Below are 21,065 nucleotides of genomic sequence, written 5' to 3'. Positions count from 1 at the left end.
AGTAACATTGGTATGAAATACGTTTTAAAAGTTTCTGTAACTGATCATAGCCTGCAAGCGTAGTCTACCTCGTTTGCCTTTTTTTTCTGTAGAACGATGTAAAACCTTCTGTGGCGGAGTTTATGTCATTTGTGCACACCAGTGTGAACGAAGAGAGTCAGTTGTATTTGGCAAATGAAAGGCGTTACAACTACACCACCCCAAAGAGCTTCTTGGAACAGGTATGTTCCCGCCAAAAGTATTTTTGCTCCTCTCCAAAACTGCGAACATCTAAAGCCAAGGTGCAAGTGATATATTGGAGTTCCTGGACTTGCAATGAAATTCGGTTTTATCACATGTTTCGAAAGACACTCGAAATTTAAGAGAAATGTTCATTACTATTACTGATTTCGGTTTTAATTTTACTTCTTTATGTATCTTAAACCAGCTCTAAGATAAATGGTATTTTGGGATTCCAGGTGCTAAAGGAAATTGTACACAAATTGTACACAAAGCAAGCAGATTTAATATATCCGTCATCTCTTTTCAAAACTTGTTTGTCTTGAACATGATTTGCTCATGCATTTATTCTTTTTGTAGATCACTTTATACCGGAATCTTCTCAAAAAGAAGGCGTTGGAGTTGAATCAACAAACTGAGCGTTTGGAGAATGGTCTACTGAAGTTACAGAGCACTGCCTCTCAAGTAGATGATTTGAAAGCAAAGCTAGCCTCACAAGAAGTCGAACTCAAGCAGAAGAACGAAGATGCAGACAAGCTCATTGAAAAGGTGGGAGTTGAAACAGAGAAAGTGAGCAAAGAGAAGGCCATCGCTGATGAAGAAGAGAAGAAAGTTCAAGTCATTGCAAAGGATGTGTCTGAAAAACAGAAATCGTGTGAAACGGACTTAGCCAAGGCAGAGCCTGCGCTGAAAGCTGCTCAGGAGGCTTTGAACACATTGAACAAGAACAACTTGACCGAGTTGAAGTCGTTTGGGTCGCCCCCAACGGCTGTTGCTAACGTCACAGCAGCTGTCATGGCTCTACTCTCTCCACCGAATAAGATTCCTAAAGACAAGAGCTGGAAGCAGTGTAAAATCATGATGGCTAAGGTATAAATTTGATAGTTGGTCTAATTCAACTCAGAACTGAATGAACCGGATAGCATTCTTACAGTCTCGTGGAATGAAGATTGAAGGCTGAAAAAACACACTGTTGCGTGTCATAGTCAATATTGTTGAATGTTTAGGGTGAAGAGGAATTGAAACAAAGAGGTGTTTTAAAACCAGATTTTGATGTGAATAATTATGGAATAACGTTGTGGTATCAAGCAGACCGTCACCACACCAACCTGAACCCGCAGAGGTGTTTCATATGTAACCTTTCTCAGCAAACTCAGTAGTATCTTATCCATGCCGAAAAATACGACGATAATACTTAAAGGTATCAGTTAACAGGCGTTAACATATGAAAGCAAACTTCCTCAACTAAGCTTTACAAGATAAAGTCTCAATGGAAAACTAAGTTTGAACTAACTTATTACTTGCCTTTCATTTTGAATCAAAGGTCGATCAGTTTTTGGATTCCCTGATAAATTACGACAAAGAGAACATTCATGAAAACAACTTAAAGGCCGTACAGCCATATCTTGACGATCCAGAGTTTGAACCTGACTTCATCCGTAGCAAGTCCATCGCTGCTGCTGGTATCTGTGCTTGGGCAATTAACATCATCAAGTTCTATCACGTGTTTTGTGACGTAGAACCTAAGAGACAGGCCTTAGCCGCTGCAAATGCAGAACTTGCTGCTGCAGAGGAGAAACTGGCTAAGATCAAAGCTAAGATCCATGAATTGGATGAAAACTTGGCTGAGCTGACGGCTTCATTTGAGCGGGTAAGCGCACATCAATGTTCAGACTGCATGCCAAAAGTACCAAGGGGCATTTCTTATTCCCTTCAAAAGTATCGTAGGGGTCAAGTTTGGTGTTTTTTAGTTATCGCCTGACGTTGCAGAAAATTCCGTCGTCTGCACGTTATTGATATATAGCTTTCCTCTAGGTAAAAACCGAAGACATGAACAGTACAAGTTGACTGTTTATTTCATCAATTTTGCTACTTGTTAATTTGCTTTTTAAACTTTTTTTGACCGACAAATTGTAATGTTTCAGCACCCTTCAATGACGTTTAAAAATAAGGATTCACTTATTTGCTGCCGACTAGACAGCATGAGTCTGGATTATTTTTTTCTTTTTTCGAGGAGAGGTCTTTTTAAATGCAGCCTAGAAGTCTAAAACTTATACTCATCCTAATTGGTGCTATTTTAGGCCACTGCCGAGAAACTAAAGTGCCAGCAAGAAGCTGAACAGACGGCAATGACAATCGAACTGGCTAATCGATTAGTCGGCGGCCTGGCTTCGGAGAATGTCCGTTGGGCCGAATCAGTGGCGAACTTCAAAGAGCAGGAGAAGACCTTACCTGGTGATGTGCTGCTTACTACAGCATTCGTTTCATACGTCGGCTGCTTCACACGGAAATACCGAGACAACCTCATGCACGAGAAGTGGCTACCATTTCTCAAAGGACAGTCGGTACGGCAAGCCTAATACAACCAAAATTAATTACAATTTTCGTAAAATATTGATCAAGGTATTAACAGGTGTTTTCTTAATTCTTCAGGTTCCAATTAAGATCACTGAAAACCTCGATCCTCTTACCTTGTTGACTGACAACGCAACCATCGCTCAGTGGAATAACGAGAATCTACCAAGCGACCGCATGAGTACTGAGAACGCCACCATCCTGACAAACTGCGAAAGATGGCCGCTAATGATTGATCCACAGCTACAGGGAGTGAAGTGGATCAAAACGAGGGAAGGGGAGGAACTCAGAGTGGTCAGACTGGGACAGAAGGGGTACTTATTATCCACTCTTTTGTTTGCCTTTCCTTGTTTCTTTTCTTTTCTTTTTCCGTTTTATTTTTCTTCTCGGAACAGCTGACTGTGGACAAATATTCTAGGAAATTCTTTTGCCGAATGAAGGTCACTTTTTCCAGCACTTGAGGCGTTTTTAAATCTACAGTTATGACGTGGCCATTTCCAATCAAACACCAGCGCAAAATATACAACACTTATATTGGAGGTTTCCTTCACAGGTATCTGGATTCCATCGAGCGCGCTGTGTCCAACGGTGACTGTGTACTGATTGAAAATATGGGTGAGAACATGGACCCAGTGTTGGATGCACTTGTTGGACGAAACACCATCAAGAAAGGAAGGTGTGTTTTATAACAGAGTATGTTAGTTTGCAGGAGCCTTGAGTGTCATACTGAAAGATTTAGAATTGAATGCTGATAGTGAGGGTTGGCTTTACTTCACTCAGTGATTTGTCTAAAAAACTAGCGCGAACTTGTTGCAGTTATGAATAAACAATTTTGAGTTAAATGACTGTTTAATTTTTAGATACATCAAGATGGGTGACAAGGAAGTCGAGTATCATCCAGATTTCCGTCTCATCCTTCACACTAAACTAGCCAATCCTCATTACAAACCCGAGATGCAGGCCCAGACCACTCTGATTAACTTCACAGTCACACGTGAAGGCCTGGAGGACCAGCTGCTAGCCGATGTTGTTCGCAAGGAGAGGCCTGATCTCGAGGAAACGAAGGTAACAGAAATTGCTGAACAGAATATCGGTAACCCAACGGACCTTTTAGTATGGAACTTCTCCTAATTTAAACTTTCTAGCAGCTGGAAAGTTTTAAAAGTTAAGGAAAATGAGAGACGTTTGTGATATGTCCGGTCAAGAACGATCTTCTTAGTGAAGAAACTGATCAAGGAGGATGGGATTTGAATTCAAACGAGAATAGAATCCTGCTTTTCAACCTTCCAATTTGTTTGTGTATTTCTTTACACATAGGCCAACCTGACTCAACAAATGAACCAATTTACCATAAAAATCAAAGAACTGGAAGACTCCCTCCTGGCTCGTCTGTCTGCTGCTGGAGGAAACTTCCTTGGAGATTACGCTCTGGTGGAGAACCTTGAGACAACCAAACGAACAGCAGCAGAAATCGAAGTCAAAGTAGCAGAAGGAAAAAACACTGAGATAAAAATCAACGAAGCCCGTGAACAGTACAGACCAGCAGCTGCTCGATCATCACTTTTGTACTTCATATTGAATGACCTGAATAAGATCAATCCGATCTACCAGTTTTCTCTTAAGGTCAGTTGCAAAACAATTTGTTTTGAGAAGAATTTTCGTCCGATTTATGTCGCAGTTTAAGCGGCGAATCTACTCATGTAAAGTATAAATCACCTTTTTACGGATAACCCGAGGCAAGCTAGGGCGCGATGTTATCTGAAGAGTGGAATTTAAACATTTACATGCTTTTTCCAACTTACCATTCCATAACAAAACTGCTCTTGCGTTTCAATCACTTGTTAGGCATTCAATGTGGTGTTTCAAAAGGCCATTGATAAAGCAGAACCTGCAGAAGAAGTAAAAATCAGAGTGAACAACTTGATCGATTGCATCACATTCTCCGTGTTCATCTACACCACTCGGGGATTGTTTGAAAAAGACAAACTGATCTTCACATCTCAAGTGGCATTTCAGGTATGAAATTCAAAAGTATGTACAATTAGTGGTTCTGGCGTAAAACTGGAAATTTTTGCCAACAAAGTTATGCGTGTAATTTTTTCCTATCAAGCACTGCCCTCTAATCTGTCCTCTGCATTTTCCTTACACAGATTCTACTGATGAAAAAAGAGATAGTTCCACATGAGCTAGAATTCCTTCTTCGGTTCCCAGCGGTTATGAATGTTACGAGTCCAGTTGATTTCCTCAACAATCTGTGTTGGGGAGGAATTAAGGTAAGTCAAAAACTAGATTTAGTTGCTTTGTCGCGGGAAAACCACAAAGACTGACGGACGAACAAACTTCGTCCACTTGGAATCAGTAGGAGGTGGCTTAATATCTTTAGGGAACGTAAATGCAAATACCGTAGAACTCTCTCCATACTTTTAGCGAGGAGATTTTAAAGATATCTCCTCGTCTTTCTCCGCAGGCTCTGGGTAACATGGAAGAATTCCGTAACCTGGATCGCGACATTGAAGGCTCGGCTAAGAGATGGAAGAAGTTTGTGGAGAGTGAATGTCCGGAAAAGGAAAAGTTCCCTCAAGAATGGAAAAACAAGACTTCCTTACAGAAGCTTTGCATGATGAGAGCTCTTAGGCCGGACAGAATGACATATGCTGTCAGGTAATTTATAAAAAAAGTAATTTTGTGCGACATGAAGAGTTTCCATATGGCCGGTTTGACACATGAATAGTGATTTTGTTATCATGGTTGTTATTTGGAGGTGTTTGGCCAGACCTAGAAGCCAGACATAAAAGAATACCGACTGAATAACCTAACGGAATGCAATATAGATATTGGCTAATATGGTTCAACAGTTTTGACCAATAATGGAATTCCCTTCATGATTGAACCGATCTTGTTAGTCTTTTCTGAATTGTAGTAATTAGATTAAGTTACTTGTACGGTATTTTTATTTTATTCTAAATTATGCGACTATTAAGCTCACATTTGTGCTATTCCTTTTCTACAGCGGCTTCGTGGAAGAAAAGATGGGTGCGAAATATGTGGAGAATCGTCAAGTGGAGTTCGCCAAGTCTTACGAAGAGAGCGGACCTGGGACCCCGATCTTCTTCATCTTATCTCCTGGTGTCGATCCCCTGAAGGATGTGGAGGCACTGGGCAAGAAACTCGGCTTCACGTTTGACAACAAAAACTTCCATAACGTGTCACTTGGGCAGGTGAGGCTAATCATCATTATAAGGCTACCCTTATAATGATGCTATCATGCTAATCAATTTTATTCGAATTTAAAGGGTCAAGAAATCGTCGCAGAGCAGAGTTTGGACCTGGCCGCCAAGGAAGGTCATTGGGTTATCCTTCAGGTAATTCTTCCACGCTGAACTCTTTCGTGTCTATCAGTTTACCACCATTATTTTTTACTTCTCCTTTAAGCTGCCCAGTTAGGTCATCCAAGTGTTTTTAGCACCTAATTCCGTGATCATCAGAAGCTAAATCATGAGGTTAGAACACTGGTATGAGATTTCCCAGTTCTGTTGTGGATTAACAAATTTCTCTGTTTGGGTTCTTGTTTGTAGAATATACATCTTGTGAAGAAATGGCTGCCAACTCTGGAGAAGAAGCTGGAGGCATACAGTGAGGGAAGCCATGAGAACTATCGAGTGTACATCTCGGCTGAGCCTGCTGGTTCGCCTGATTCTCACATCATACCGCAAGGAATTCTGGAATCCTCCATCAAAATAACCAATGAACCACCCACCGGAATGATGGCCAATTTACATCAGGCTTTAGACAACTTCAACCAGGTAAGCAGTAGGTCTAATAGGAGCTGTTATTAAGGCAATGAATCTTTTTTAAACTACTAAGATATTTTCCTTACTTCACAGTTTTTTTTTATATTCGCCTAAAAGTAAAGATATAAACAATTTCGGCCAATACTTATGTTTCTCTTCCGTTGGAGGTGTGGTAGTCTTACGTGGAGCGCGCCAGACACCAACGGGTGAAGAGGTTCGAATTTGAAACCTGATCTGGCTATTTGTGCGATGAGTGTTGTCAGCTTTTCATATTTTTCTTGTACACTCGTGAGTAAAACATGACCAGCAGCAGATTGTGTTAAAAAGCTAATTACAGATGCTGGTAATCTACCCCAATGGATTTGTTTCTCATCCAGAGGAGTAGTAATACCCTTTAGTGCTTCACGTACTGACCGTTGAGGGCCATCAGCTTAGTGAGAGTTCCTTTAAAAACAAACTCTGATGTTAAATCATTGTTTTCTCTATTCTTTCTTTTCCATTATCAGGACACACTGGAGATGTGCGCCCGTGAGAATGAATTCAAGAGTATTCTATTCGCACTATGTTATTTCCATGCATGTGTGGCAGAGCGCCGTAAGTTTGGCCCACAAGGATGGAACAGATCATATCCCTTCAACACTGGAGACTTAACAATCAGTGTAAACGTACTGTACAATTACCTCGAGGCTAATGCTAAGGTAACTGAAACACTGAGTCATATTTACACACATGTGCTACTCGAAATTACCGAGTCGCATCTAAGAATTCTAAGCGCAGTTTTGGTTGTGGAATGATTGTCGCTCAGGCTGGCAGGTTGTTATAACTAGTGTGATTTGTCATTTCTATACCTACAAATGTGCCTTGATGTGTTGATCAACGGGACATTGATGAAAATGATTTGATAATTTCCCACCGTTGTTCGCTAGCACTTCTTGGTTACACTGTTTTGGGATTGGTATACCATCTTTTAACGAAAAGCCACGTTAAATGTGACGGAACAATAGAATTGCAAAGGAGATAAACTCCACCAGTTTAGTTTGAGCGGTACACTCGGTATTGATTACAGCTTACCACTTTTCTTTGTACCTTCCCTGTGACTTTCAGGTACCTTGGACCGATCTACGTTATCTATTTGGTGAAATTATGTATGGGGGTCACATCACAGATGACTGGGACAGGAGACTCTGTAGAACTTACTTGGAGGAGTACATGAAACCAGATATGGTGAGATACAACTACCAGTAAATATCTTAGATTTGTAACTAGCCTTAGCTTAAGTCAGCATCTAACATTGAAACATTTTCCCAAAAGTTGATATTCAGACGTCCATAGTCGACTATGTAACTCTCTTCAATCTGCAGATAAAACAAATTTCTTTGCTTCGTTTGTTTTATCCATTTTGAGGCATGATGGTTGAAACTGAGAATTGTCATTTCGATTTTCTCCCTCAAGGTTTTGATTTTGTTAAGAAGAAAGATAATACTTTATAATTTAGAAATGCATATCCAGTGGATATGTTTCTACCGGCCTTCCCCAGAAAACTTTGTAGGAGAAAGAGAGATACAGCTCTTAATTAGATGCTAATAAAACGCATGTTTGCTTTCCGCAGCTTGAGGGTGAGATGAACCTTGCTCCGGGATTTCCCATCCCTCCTAACTCAGACTACAAGACGTACCATACCTACATTGACGAGGTGTTACCTCCAGAGAGCCCCTACCTTTACGGTTTGCACCCAAATGCTGAGATTGGTTTCTTGACTCAAACTTCAGACAACTTGTTCCGTACTGTTTTGGAGATGCAGCCCAGAGATGCCGGTGCGGGAGGAGGTGGAGGACAGACTCGGGAAGAAAAGGTAATTAGAATATAAGTTCCCTTTACGGTATCCTCTGCTTTTCTCGTGTTTTCCTTAAGGAGAATTGGACTTTTCGACTCATTAAACGAGGAAACTTACGATCAGAGTAATGTATGTATTGTTTTAAGGAAACATTACATTTATTCCAATAAGCTTCTACGGCAGGAGATGTTTTTCTGCGAGCTCGGATCGCAAAAGTACTGCTTAGTTGCAAATCGACATTTTTCTGAGGGTGAGTGTTGACTTTAAGAAGAAGGAGTGTGCCTTTTGGGTGTAAATTGACAACTGGTTGTACCTGGTTTTGTTACAGGTTAAACAAGTTTTGGATGAAGTCTTGGAGAAGTTGCCAGACGAGTTTAACGTGCAGGAAATGATGGCTCGTGTAGAGGATCGCACGCCTTACACTGTAGTTGCCTTCCAAGAATGTGAGCGGATGAATATCTTGACAAGCGAGATCAAACGTTCGCTCAAAGAACTAGATTTGGGTCTCAAAGTAAGTTCTACAGCATGACTACTGTTAAGTAATGAAATGTTGTTTTGACCTGAGCAGTTTGCGCCTTGTATTTTTGTTGTCATTTACCATGTGTGTCCCTTATTAATTCTAATGTTAGAGAAAACCGATATAAAAGTCGAAGTGTTCACTTGAAGGTTGATTTTGATGAAAATACTTCTGCAGAATTCTAACTGAAACATTCGTGCTGAAAACTCGTATCTTACTGCCTTGAATCGCACTCGCCTAGAACGAGTCTCAAATTCTACCCACATGCCTCTAGCACAACTCTCGATTCCCACCCGACTCTCGTGCGAGTTAAACGTAATATTTCGCGCTTCCAACGTGGCTTACTTAACCAAATTGTACCATGATCTTCCCGTTGTTTGCCTTCCTCACTTTTCAATTCGCACCCATCATTAGCCGAGTATTGTTTAATCAAAATTAATCATAATCATGGGGTTTCCTACATATAGTGTAATATCTCTCTGTACCTTGCAGGGTGAGCTTACCATCACCGCTGACATGGAAGAACTTGGCAATGCTCTGTTTCTGGACGACGTTCCTGAATCCTGGACGCGCCGTGCTTATCCATCCATGTCAGGCCTAGCTGCTTGGTTTGTGGACCTGCTGTTGCGAATTAAAGAGCTAGAAAGCTGGACATCTGACTTCTGTCTCCCAAATGTTGTTTGGTTGTCCGGTTTCTTCAATCCTCAGTCTTTCCTGACGGCCATCGAGCAGTCCATGGCGCGAAAGAACGAGTGGCCATTGGACAAGATGGCACTCCAGGTAAAATTATGCACCGGGTTAAAATATTTAAAATCTTTGACTGAGTTTTTCTCTAACCAACCATGCCCGAATATTCTATATTTTCACTTGTATTGACGTTGAATTTCATACATTGCATGTTGTGCCTTGGATTTGTTTGGCCTCACTGTTATGCAGTCTTCAGTGTGAAAAAAGACATAAGCTTAAAGCCGTGGAATTAGGGGACTCTCCATCGCCACTGCCATGGAAAACTCTTTGTCCTCTTCGTTTGTCATTCCTACTGTGGCGCTGAATGCCGAAAAAAAAGTGCGCTTTGTAAAGTCGTGTCTTAAAGGGCTTTCAAGGCATTGATGGCGTGAAAGACACAACTCTTTCTTGAAAATTACTTTTCTCAAGTAACTGGAAAAAAGAACATTATAGATCAAACCTATGCTTTTCTAAAACTGAGGTGTATCTTAATTTATAAAGTACTGACATCAATAAACGTGCTAAACAAGAAACAGTATACTCAAGGCCCCGAGATGTGCAATTTTTTCTTAAATATTTTGTTAATCTGTATTGTCGTTAATCTTCCACCCTAGATTTAAGATGTCACTATTTACTAATGATGCTAATTTATTTCATTAGGTGGATGTCACCAAGAAAAACAAGGAAGATTTCAACAGTCCACCCAGAGAAGGGGCTTATGTACACGGTCTGTTTATGGAAGGCGCTCGATGGGACACGCAAACTGGTATGATAGCAGAATCAAGACTGAAAGAGCTAACGCCTGGTATGCCTGTGATGTTTATCCGGGCCATTCCAGTCGATAAACAAGAAACTAAGAACGTGTATGAGTGTCCTGTGTACAAGACCCGACAACGAGGCCCGACGTACGTGTGGAACTTTTTCTTGAAGACTAAGGAGTCTCCTGCTAAATGGACACTAGCAGGGGTTGCTTTGTTGCTAAGCGCGTGAACAAGTGTGTTTAATTCAAAGTAGTTGATGATTTTAACTTTTGGTCTGTGTTTTTTTTCTGCTCACATGAAAAGATTTGTTTGTACCTGATACTAAGTTCGATGTTATGTGGAAGGTGTACTAACGATACGAACTTTCCTATAATGCTAAATTCAGTTTCTGTCTCTTTCTTCTTATCACTGCACTATGGGGATAGAAAACTGTTCAATCCTTTAGCAGAAGTAGATATTTCCACTTACACAACGCAAAATTTGAAGCCATTTTTTGCAAAAAAGTTTCTTAGTGATCTTTATTTATATTTGTTGTGGGTTTTTTTCTTAGCTCCTTCCTCAAATAAGCTTACTTCACTTTTTTTCCTTCCTTTAATTGATTTGTTTCAGTAAAACTGTTATATCAAAGTAACTTATTTTTGTATTCATGCAGAATTCGTCAGATGTTTCACAAAATTGTGTGAAAGAATTTTGACTATTAATTTCAAGGTCACTATTGTTAACTAAATTTGCTGTATTCAGTGTTACATTTGTCACCTTGATTCTAGAGCCACTTTTAAAGAGTGAAACTATTTACTTGATAGAATTGTTTGTGAAATAAATAAAAAGTCATATTGAAAATTAATTCGGTGTGGTATTTTTGACCCAGAGTAGTCAAAACAGTTCTCATGATTCACCAAATATTTGAAATTAAAATAACGGGAATGTTTTGACTAGTGGTAATGACCTCAAGACATCTTTATTGTCCGGAAATTCGGACGTGAAAAAATGAACTTATTTAGACCACGAGTTGTTTGTCCTTCTCTCAAAATGGAGTCACGGCTTGGTGAACTGGTCCCCTCCTTCAGTGTTTGTTCTCCATTTGCGCTCCTAAAACCGAACGGGATAAACGAATTAAACATCATCGCGTGGTTGAACAGAAAGAGTTACTTCAATTTTTGTACTTTCTTTGCACGTACACATGAACAAAATTTGTCGGTGATTAGCTCTGGAGCCCTCATTGAAACCGCAATTATTCACAATCAGATGGATATGGACAGGATGAATTTGCATTTGAGAATGAGTTTGAGTTGCGCATGAAATGTGATTCGCGTTAGGAGTCAATAAAACATTAGACGTATGCCGCTGAGCGTAGCTTTGTTTCTTGTGTACAGTTCTCGTCCATTCCCTTTCAGACAAGGACTAAGAATTTTTTTTCTAACATTGTATGACCGGTTCGTGTAGCGGCCTGTTAATTGAATTTAATTTAAAAAAATGCCGGCTCTTGTTTTGCTTTCTAAATTTAAATGCCCCTGTCTGAAACCAAAGTGAAGATGTCATTGATTCACTGTAAACAACCGTTTACAACAAATCACCGAGTGATAAACTTCACCCAAATATATATCATACTCAAATGTAATGCACCATCTTATAATCATGAAATTATAGAGGAAATGTTCAATAAGCTGGAGAGATTAGTTCAGGCTTTCCAGCTTGAAATGACTTAGCAAAACAGACCCACCCGTGCCAAGAACATATAACTTCCATATAAGGTAATAGTGTCCATGTTTGGATTTTTTAGTTACTGGAAAGCCCGTATGTTTCTAGCTCCCTCGTGCTATGTTGTTGTTTTGCTTTTGATCCTTTTTCTTGTGCAAAGCAAGGCAATTTGGAATCTGGCTGTCAGCCGAAGATGTCTTCACCTACTCGAGATCAGGAAAGCGATGCTTTAGCCCTGTTAGCTCTAAAATCAGGCACTATTAATCCTATGAAGCAAATGTGGGCTGGTGTCAACACTGTGACTCCAATAGCTAAACTTGAAGGTCGCGAGTTCGAATATTTGGTTCGGCAAAGTCGGATTATCATCGGACGAAACAGCAGTCTTGGGAGCGTAGACGTCAATATGGGCCATTCCAGTTTCGTTTCGAGGAAGCACTTGCAGATAAAATTCGAAAATCAGGAATTCTATCTCAGTTGCAATGGGAAGAACGGAATATTTGTTGACGGTGTTTTCCATCGACGAGGTGCTCCTCCATTGAAACTACCCTACGTGTATGTATACAAACTTTTACAGTTTGTCGTTTAACGCTTCGTATCGTCGACAGGCATAATTTTATATTGTGCTTAAATGTAGCTGGGTTAAAATGATATAATTTGTGTTTTCAGTTGTGTGCTGCGATTTCCATCCACGAATGTGAAAGTTCGTTTCACCTCGCTCGTTGGTGACAACACTCCGAAACGCGTACCGAGTCCCCCAAGAACAAAGGTTTTACCACCTCTGCGAATAAACATCCCGCAATCAGATTCTAACTTCGCCTCTCCTATTCCATCTCCAACAGGAACTATAAGGTATGGAACAATTAAAGTTAGATGCTGCTTTGTATGCTACTCTGTGTGTGTGTGTGTGTGTGTTCCTTACCAGCAGTCGATAAACTGCATTGGTCACAAGAGTAGCACATTCACTCACGATAAGTTTGTTTTGTGCTTGTGTTAGTTTACGATTTTCATACGTGTGTTTTCACTTTTATCACTACATCTCTTGATGCCCTCCGCGACTGTTTTATGAAAGTTAACGAATGATTTGACACAAGAGCTAATATAGCTTACTCATTTGTTGAATAAGGCTGTGTTTATTTCGTGCATTCGGACATGGAGATTTGGGGTCAACTTTCTTCCTGATCCGTGAGAGAATATTTTCTTATCTGAGTAAGGGAACTATCCGTAGATCGCGAAATGGTAAAGAAGACAGAATGATTTTGTTTTCATGTGCACGTGTTGTGGTAGAAATTGCAAGTGCGTTGGTTACTTTAGTTTCTAAATTTAGTAAGAGCCTAATCTCTTGCCTTTGGCGTTCGTTTCACCAGGGCTTGAGACATTTCATTTGTCGTTACTGAACTCATGAGGCAAGATTCTTGTTCTTGACCTTATCCTTGTGCACACAGACAACGAAGCAGTTAAACCACTCAGTTTAATGATTTCAATACGTATTTCGCAATCGCGTTTGCTATGGAAATGTATTTCCGTTGATCGGTCATGCGGTCGGTGAGGTTACTTACATCACATTGTCCGTTTCATGTTTTGTCTGCGCATGCTAAAGTTTATCTAATTTTTGCTATAACTGAGGTTAACAAAAAAAGAAACGGCATCATCCTGGCAAGATAATTATGACAGAGCTAGAAGCGAGGGACTGTTACAGCGTGTTCTCATCACAAAGCAATTCCATTTTGTTAAAGCAAACACCTACTCAAGTCTTATGTTTCGAGTTCACAATTTGTACAGATACCATCAACAATTTGTACAATTTATCCTTATAGCACGCGTGTAGAATAAATGATGTGGGAGCTTTTCGTTAGAGATCTCTCTGGTTTGATTTCCTCTTTAAGAACTGATGAACTGGTTAGAAAATCAATGAAGTCCTTTTTTTAAGGAGATCTACGGTAATAATTAGACTTGACAGTTTTGATTTGAACTGACTTTGTTTTTCAGTTAAATAACAGTAAATGATCATAAAATGAAAGTTGAAGTCAAAGAGTATTGTTTGTTTGTTTTGAAACCATACTCAATTAATTTCCTAATACAGAATATTTTTAACAGTTGAGTGAACTGTAAGGAAATTATTGCACAAAGCAGAATATTTGATCAGCTTGCTGGAGAAAAAATATTGCTTATTTTGTTTTTGTTTGGTATGCGGTTTTGGAAGGAAGTTAAAAGTTTACTAATTTAAAGATGACAAATAAACAGCTAATATGCTATTTTTGTACTTGACGATGTCATTAATGTTTTAACAATGTGCAGATGTAATTTTCTTTGATTTTTATTATTTTGCTCAAGTTAGACAAATATATGATCAGATGTAGCAAATGCGTCATTGTTGTAGAATTTTGACACTTGTTGTACCGTGAATGATCGTCCTCAAGTCTTTCAAACAATGATGGATCAATGGTATCTGTGGAAAATATTACGTATAGTAAAATATGGGCATCCTTTCTGTTCGCATGTAGCCAGATACATTTCTTTGGAAGAACAAAAAAATTAGCACGTAGCTACAGCTTTCATTTTCTAAGCAATGAGTATGGTGCCAGGGAAATAAAACTGTTGAAAAACAAATATTGTATCAAGTTTCTACAATTGTGACCCTTTTTAGGTTGTAAGAAATCAAAATGATTGAATTATTGTTTTCAAAAGTTTTCTTTAGCCCAGAAAAGTTTCCCTTTCTACAGCCATATTGGGTTGCATGGGTGCTACGTGATATTTTGTGTCTTTTGGTTTATAATTTTGTGTTTTCCAATGTTAAGACATGCTGAAATACCTTATAATTTATTTGTCTGGAAATTTCTCCAAGAGTATTGTTTTGAATAGTTGTTATTATCATAATGAAAGATTAAGGTGAAAGGTGGCTAGATTGTTGTTTTGTTTTTCATCTGTTTGACCTAACATTATTAATTAACAACAATTGTTCAATATAAAAATACATTAAGGAAACACTTTTTCAAGAATGAAAAGAACATTTTATTGAGTCCTAGATTCATTCATTTTGAGCATAACCAAAATGTGGAATTAAGTTGTCAGTAAGTTTAATATGAGTTTAAACATTTTCTTAATGAATAAATATTGAAGTGTCAAATATTTAAAAAATCTGATGTGAACTTAACTTGTTTTAATCACTTCTAAATTAAAAAAAAAATTATTCATTATTTTACAACTTAATCCTAAAGAAACTATGGCCAGAACAAATGAAAAGGAACAAATCTTTGAATTTATCAATTAATTATTGTAATTAAAATTCCATAATTGACATTACTTGGATTTTACATATTTACACAAAAATTTTGTTAATAGGTCTTTAGTACTTTTTAATAAAAAGTGAAACAGTTTGCAGGTTTTTACTTTGACTTCAGAGGAAGGAGGACTGGTGACAATTACTTGTGGAATCAACATGGTGTCCTTAGTGTGGGTCATCATGTTTATGTTTGTAGTAGATGATGTACTGTCAAAACTCAACAGTTTTTTGTTTAACTAAGGAAAAGTAATAGAAGTAATTGTTCGAATAGGGAGTTCTTTACATATTCATGGAGAGAAAGATTTGAACCTTTCCTTTCTTCAAGTGAGAATAGTGATCATATTCATAAGCATTTTGATCTAGTTGAAGTTATTACGTAAATAAATATTGACATTCTCGTCGTTGGATCTTATTGAAAGTGATGTGTGACGGTGAAATATCTTATCAGTATCAATCAGTATACCTTTTATATTCATATTTTTCACTTAAAATTATTGTGTGAAATGACTACTTAGAATTGTGTGGACAGTCCAAAACTTGTGCAAAAAGTCTTTTGTTTAAAATGTCCAGTTACCATTTAAACCTTGCAATGAGTATTAAAATCATTTTATATGAGATGATTGTGAAATTGAGAGAAAGTATTATATTTCACTTTCCATTATGTCATTGTAATAAAATGAACTTTGGTTGCTTCTCCCCTCTGACAATTCTCACTACTTCCTTGTGACATGATTTGTGAGTTATGTCTTTTAACCCTTTAACTCCCAAGATCTCATTAGTAATTCTCCTTACTGTCTGCCATACAGTTCTTCTGATGTTAGTTTGGATAATTTGGTATTGGAGCAACTTATAATCCCTTATAATCCCTTATGTCACAGGCTTCATGATAATCCATATTATTTTTCCTTGCAGTGTGCCAAACTCCTGTCCTACCAGTCCCCGTGGAGATGCTAATCACACCTACGCTCCAAACTTACATGCTGTAGCAGAGTTAGCTGCGCAAGACGTCCAAGTTACCGTAGAGGAAGATAAACCCAACCCCTCTGGAGGGGAGGCGGGCAGTAAAGATGACGGCAAGCCACCCTTCTCATATGCTCAGTTAATAGTGCAAGCAATATTATCTGCGCTTGATAAGCAACTGACTTTGAGTGGTATCTACACTCATATCACGAAGAATTACCCATATTATCGCAGTGCCGACAAAGGCTGGCAGGTAAACTTTATGCTTCAAATTTTAGATAATAAAGAATATAGAATAAATAACAGCTTCAATTGCTTTAAACTGAAACATTCATGACAATAAATTATTTTCAATTGTTATTTGAGTAGAGCTTCACTATTTAAGGCATATTGTTGTGTTTTCTGATTTTCACTTTGTTCTGGTAATGTAACTTATGCTAAATTGTAATGCAAAGAACCTTTTTATAAACCATTTCTTAGAAGAAAATCAGATAAGTTTTTGTCAAAATCATGTGGTTGGTCAAAAGTAGCAGAAAACCCAAGGAATTTTATGGTGTTACACTTTTAATTTTTCTAAGTTCTTTACTTAAGCTCCAACAATTTGGCTGGGTTTTTTTTTTTCAAAGCTGAATATTATCTGGTAATTTAAATATGCTGAGGACTCTTAAGAAGCTTTTAACGCCTTGAAATCATCAACAGAATTCCATTCGTCATAACCTATCCCTAAACCGCTACTTTGTGAAAGTACCACGTGCTCAGGATGAACCGGGAAAAGGCTCTTTCTGGCGGATTGACCCATCATGTGAGCAGAAGCTGGCAGAGCAGGCATTCCGCAAACGTCGACAGAGAGGTGTACCATGTTTCAGACCACCTTTCTCTCAACTTTCTTGCAGGTATGTATTTAAAGGGAAAATGTTTGATGTGCCTTAACCTTCAACTATTGCTCAGAAAACAAAATTTTAACATTTACTCTAAAAATCTTCTGGATAGAGATAGTGTCTGTAGACTGTACAATTGTGTGGAAGGGGAACCTGCAAGTGTAAATGAAGGGTGGGATGGTTGTCAATTTTGAAGGAAAGAGGAAATGTATTTGTTGCTTCCTGCCATCTCCTGTTTCTTCTCAGCTCTGTTCTACAAAATCTTGGGAAAATGTGTTATGAAGATGTCAGAGGCTTTGACAGGTGCTAGGTGTAAATAAAGTTCCACATTGGGTTATGCTGCATATGCAAAACAAATTTATGCTTCATGATTTATTCATTTGACTCTCAGGTCAGCCCCAGCATCTCCCACTCATGGCCTTCAGTTTCATGCTCCCCCTGCTCCAGTGACTCATGTACCACGAGATAATTCCCCTACCAAAACAGTGACCCAGGCAGCTGATGCAGCAGGATCTCAAGCCAAAGCAACCCCTACCTCACCTCCTATCATCCCAGCATCTGGACTTCCACCCCCTGTGCCTTCCTTACCTTCAACAGTCCTCAAACAATCTGCCGCATTACAAGCAATTGCTGCACAAATGGCAGGAGCTGCTCTGCCTGTCAGTGTGATCAAGTCTTCCTTGGAGGCTGTGAAAGAAGGAGATGGAGCTGAGTCTGAGAAGAATGGATTTTCTCAGTCATCAGGAGATGAGTCACCCGCAGAGAATACTCTTCAACCAGACGCAAAAACAGCTGTCAGCAAACCTATAATTTCTACTTTAGTAAAGCCAATACAACAACCAACGCAACAACAAGTTCAAAAAATACAACAAGATCAAAAACCACACCAACTGTCACATCAACAGCAGATTCCTCTTCAGTTTTTAGCAGGAGCAGCTGCTCCCAGTGCAGGTAAATGTGTGTCAGTGTGCTTCTGTGTTTTTTAAGTTTCTATTTGTGTGGGTTAATAAAATCATTCATCCCTGGATGTAGTAAAGTCTTTTCGATGGCCAGGTTTGGACTGCATACTGCTAATCTTCTTCAGGCTATATGCCTAAAGTGACTAGTTGAGAATAGAATTAGACCACATCACAAATGACAACATGGGAAGGCAAACAACTACACTCCACAAAAAATACATTCAACATGATGAATAAAGCAACCTTTTTTCATGATTGTATTTTTGTTTTAGGTGGCTTGCTTACTCCCATTCCTACACCAACAAATGTCTCTCCAACTGGCACTCAGGATATGTCAGTCAAACCACAGATTTCAAAAGTTCCTAACCCTCTGCCACTTCCCATTGTAACAACCGGAACACTCACTCCTGACTCCTCTCCTCTTGGGGTGTTGTCTCCAGCTGCCACTACAGCTGCAGTTTCAATGGCAATGAATGGTGCCAAGCGACCATTAAGCACAAGTCAACCACTGACCAACAGTGAAGAAGAACATGAAATAAAGCGTCAAAAATTATCTCAGCCAAGTGCTGCATACAAAAGTAGCCCCTCCCAGCCAGAGACTGCCGATCAAGGAAAGCTCTAGCCTTCGCACACATTAACTTTCTCAAAGCATCAAGGCTGCTAAGTTACTGCTGTTATTGTTTTGTACAGTTAGTAGTTAAGGCACCAATCATTTGTGGTAGACACTGCAACTGATCAGAATTCATCAGATGGGAGGTGTTTGACATGTCAACACACACTTGACAGGACAAGGTGCATTCTTTAAACAACAGTCTTTTTTCCTGATCTCATACTTTGAAAGGTCTCAAATGTGTTTTACAAAGGTTGCATATGAACGCTACCAAGTGTCAGGGCACTGGACAAATGTGGGCTGACATGTGGTAAATTTTGGGAACCTGAGGTGACGAAAAATTTGTACTGGAATGAGTGGTGTCCAATGCAGAGAAGCAAATGCTCTATTTAACTAGTGACATTTCTTAGAGTTCAGGGCTCCTCAAAGGATGGGAAGTTAAAGATCAGAATGAATAAGTTAGGACTGAACAATATTTGTGCATGTGTACAGATGCCATTCTTCTGTTGAGAATGGGATGTTTGTTACTAAGTGGGCTGGATCTACACTGTATGATGAAGTGTTCATTGGTATATATCTGATGAGATGGGTGAATAATGGATGTGACTACCTCACAATGCTACAAAGCTACAGCACATGTTGTGCTGTACTTTTAAGATGTTTTGTTTGGCATTGTTGCTGATCAAAATAGTGGTATTCCTATAAATTATCAGGGAACTGTGGTCAAATGTAAACATTTCATACAAGTATGCTTAGTTCTTACCCTGTCAAATGGTAATTATAATGCAGCAGTTCTAAAATACATTGAAAGTGTTTCATACATGACAAACTGGGTTTTGCTTTCAAGGGACTTATTAATTTAAGGCCTAACAGGAACTACAAAGTTTGCCATAATTAAAAAGATATATATTGACAGAATTGATAGTAAAGAAAGCCAAAACAGTTTCAGGTTTTATTTTAGCAAAATTGTAGCTGTTTGGCTTTCATTGAATCTTTCTATTTCCCATGGTGCAATATTCAGCAATTTTTGGTGCATGCAAAGAATTCATGTTATAGCTGAGTTCAGGCTTGCAGGGTTGGTAATTCTTGCTCTTGAGGGCTCTATTTCTGCTTTTCTAAATTAATCACTGAATTTTAATACAACTGAAGTATTAATTCCAAAATTATGTTTCTTGCTTTCTAAATGAGCAGAGTTGTTCAAAAATGAAAATAAAGAAATGATTTATATTTCCTGAAAAGCCAAAATAAGTAAGTAAAATGAGTGTTAGTTACAGTCATTGTAAGTGTATCTTTAACTCCTTTTTTTTTTTTTTTTTTTTTTTTTTTGAACAAATTTCTACAATGGCTGCTAGAAACCTTTTCAATAAATCCTTGAAATCAAGAATTTTATTTCCCATGGAAAAGAACTGTAATAGGGCAACAACTATAGCAGATATTATTAACTAAGGCATTATTTCACAATTTGTCTTTCTCTCTATGAAATTCAGTGTGATGATAATACAGCATTAAATATTTGTTCCATAAGTTAAGACTAGAGTAGATATGTATTAGGGGTCACAGCAACACTCATCCATCAAAATGAACTTCATTGTGTTATAACATTGCAAATTAAAGTAAATTCTTTTATGGCCACTAAGATCCTGACTGTGACCTTGTACAAATAATGGTACCTCTCTATCTGTTAGTGACCCACTTGCATAAATGTCACTCAGATTATTGTTGTAAGGTCTATTTAATTTATCGTTCTTTTAATAATAGTAGATTTGTATCGTGGGTGGACTTGCGTTAAAAATGCCAGGATTGGTCCTGGAAAATTTTCAGTCAAGGGTGATGATCTCTTTGTAGATTTGGCAGTTAAAAGCTAAATTAAGAATTTATTCTCACCTCCAGGTTCTTTAAATCTCCATCAGAACAAATTGAGTGAAGTTTGTGTTGTCTGTTGTAACCTTCCTCTTTCAAAGTCTCTCTTTTCACTACTTTCTCACTGGATAGAATTTGTGAGGTAAAATTATTTGTAATTTTTTTTTTTTTGTTAACTGGTGGAGTGTTTCTAAGTGTTGCTGTATAACATAAAGTTGCTGGAAGTAGTATCTTGTTCAAATTTATGTTTTGATGTGATTTTTTTATCTCAAAAATGAAGAGATTTTTATGAGTTTTCTTGTAAATGCTACAACTGCTCTTGCCACCCAGTCTCTCGGAATTTTGGGTACTCAAACAAACCTCGATTTCTTTTATTATTGAAAATAATTTAAATTTGAAATGAGGTATTACAACTTGTGGAAAGTTAAGGGCCAAAGTTGTTTTATTTGACAAAATCTAGACTGGATTCTCTACCATGGATTGTCAAGCCTTGATGGCCAAATAATAAATTATTAAGCTTCGTCTGCTTGGAAGAGTTATTTGTGAAGTATGACTTAATTGATCATTAAATGAACCTTTTAAAGGTGAGAATGTTTGCAGAAGTTCTTTTTTTTTTC

At 38.4% G+C, this 21,065-nt stretch overlaps 2 protein-coding genes across 2 annotated transcripts in view; both read left to right on the top strand.

Annotated features, from left to right (window-relative positions):
• Window positions 1-11,047, top strand: part of LOC113674425 (dynein beta chain, ciliary) — a 36,508-nt gene extending 25,461 nt beyond the window's left edge. Inside the window, exons 46-65 of the mRNA XM_027190909.2 lie at window positions 93-221; window positions 580-1,089; window positions 1,544-1,870; window positions 2,301-2,564; window positions 2,653-2,888; window positions 3,128-3,250; window positions 3,435-3,639; window positions 3,892-4,197; window positions 4,420-4,590; window positions 4,725-4,847; window positions 5,042-5,235; window positions 5,585-5,792; window positions 5,868-5,936; window positions 6,150-6,377; window positions 6,872-7,063; window positions 7,470-7,589; window positions 7,975-8,217; window positions 8,528-8,710; window positions 9,209-9,496; window positions 10,103-11,047. Of these exons, the coding sequence (XP_027046710.2) occupies window positions 93-221; window positions 580-1,089; window positions 1,544-1,870; window positions 2,301-2,564; window positions 2,653-2,888; window positions 3,128-3,250; window positions 3,435-3,639; window positions 3,892-4,197; window positions 4,420-4,590; window positions 4,725-4,847; window positions 5,042-5,235; window positions 5,585-5,792; window positions 5,868-5,936; window positions 6,150-6,377; window positions 6,872-7,063; window positions 7,470-7,589; window positions 7,975-8,217; window positions 8,528-8,710; window positions 9,209-9,496; window positions 10,103-10,432 (4,449 nt within the window). The 3' untranslated portion in view covers window positions 10,433-11,047. The remainder of the gene's footprint in view (window positions 1-92; window positions 222-579; window positions 1,090-1,543; window positions 1,871-2,300; window positions 2,565-2,652; window positions 2,889-3,127; window positions 3,251-3,434; window positions 3,640-3,891; window positions 4,198-4,419; window positions 4,591-4,724; window positions 4,848-5,041; window positions 5,236-5,584; window positions 5,793-5,867; window positions 5,937-6,149; window positions 6,378-6,871; window positions 7,064-7,469; window positions 7,590-7,974; window positions 8,218-8,527; window positions 8,711-9,208; window positions 9,497-10,102) is intronic.
• A 956-nt stretch (window positions 11,048-12,003) lies between these two features.
• On the top strand, window positions 12,004-21,036 carry LOC113674436 (uncharacterized). The gene is made up of 6 exons (XM_027190917.2): window positions 12,004-12,453; window positions 12,568-12,750; window positions 16,094-16,394; window positions 16,841-17,034; window positions 17,411-17,970; window positions 18,251-21,036. The coding sequence occupies exons 1-6, from the start codon at window positions 12,095-12,097 to the stop codon at window positions 18,598-18,600; spliced, it is 1,947 nt and encodes a 648-aa protein (XP_027046718.2). The 5' UTR covers window positions 12,004-12,094; the 3' UTR covers window positions 18,601-21,036.
• Window positions 21,037-21,065: the final 29 nt, after the last annotated feature.

The sequence above is a fragment of the Pocillopora damicornis genome, chromosome 10, assembly GCF_964200805.1.
Source record: "Pocillopora damicornis chromosome 10, jaPocDami1.2, whole genome shotgun sequence".
In the NCBI taxonomy this organism is placed as follows: Eukaryota; Metazoa; Cnidaria; class Anthozoa; order Scleractinia; family Pocilloporidae; genus Pocillopora; species Pocillopora damicornis.
The sequence above is the reverse complement of the archived record's forward strand: the minus strand, read 5'-3'. Positions and strand labels throughout refer to the sequence as shown.

Coding starts and splice junctions, on each gene's coding strand:
- LOC113674436 (XM_027190917.2), top strand. CDS start 12,095: ATGTCTTCACCTACTCGAGATCAGGAAAGCGATGCTTTAGCCCTGTTA. Junction 12,454..12,567: donor CCATTGAAACTACCCTACGT/GTATGTATACAA, acceptor TTGTGTTTTCAG/TTGTGTGCTGCGATTTCCAT. Junction 17,971..18,250: donor AGCAGCTGCTCCCAGTGCAG/GTAAATGTGTGT, acceptor TTTTTGTTTTAG/GTGGCTTGCTTACTCCCATT.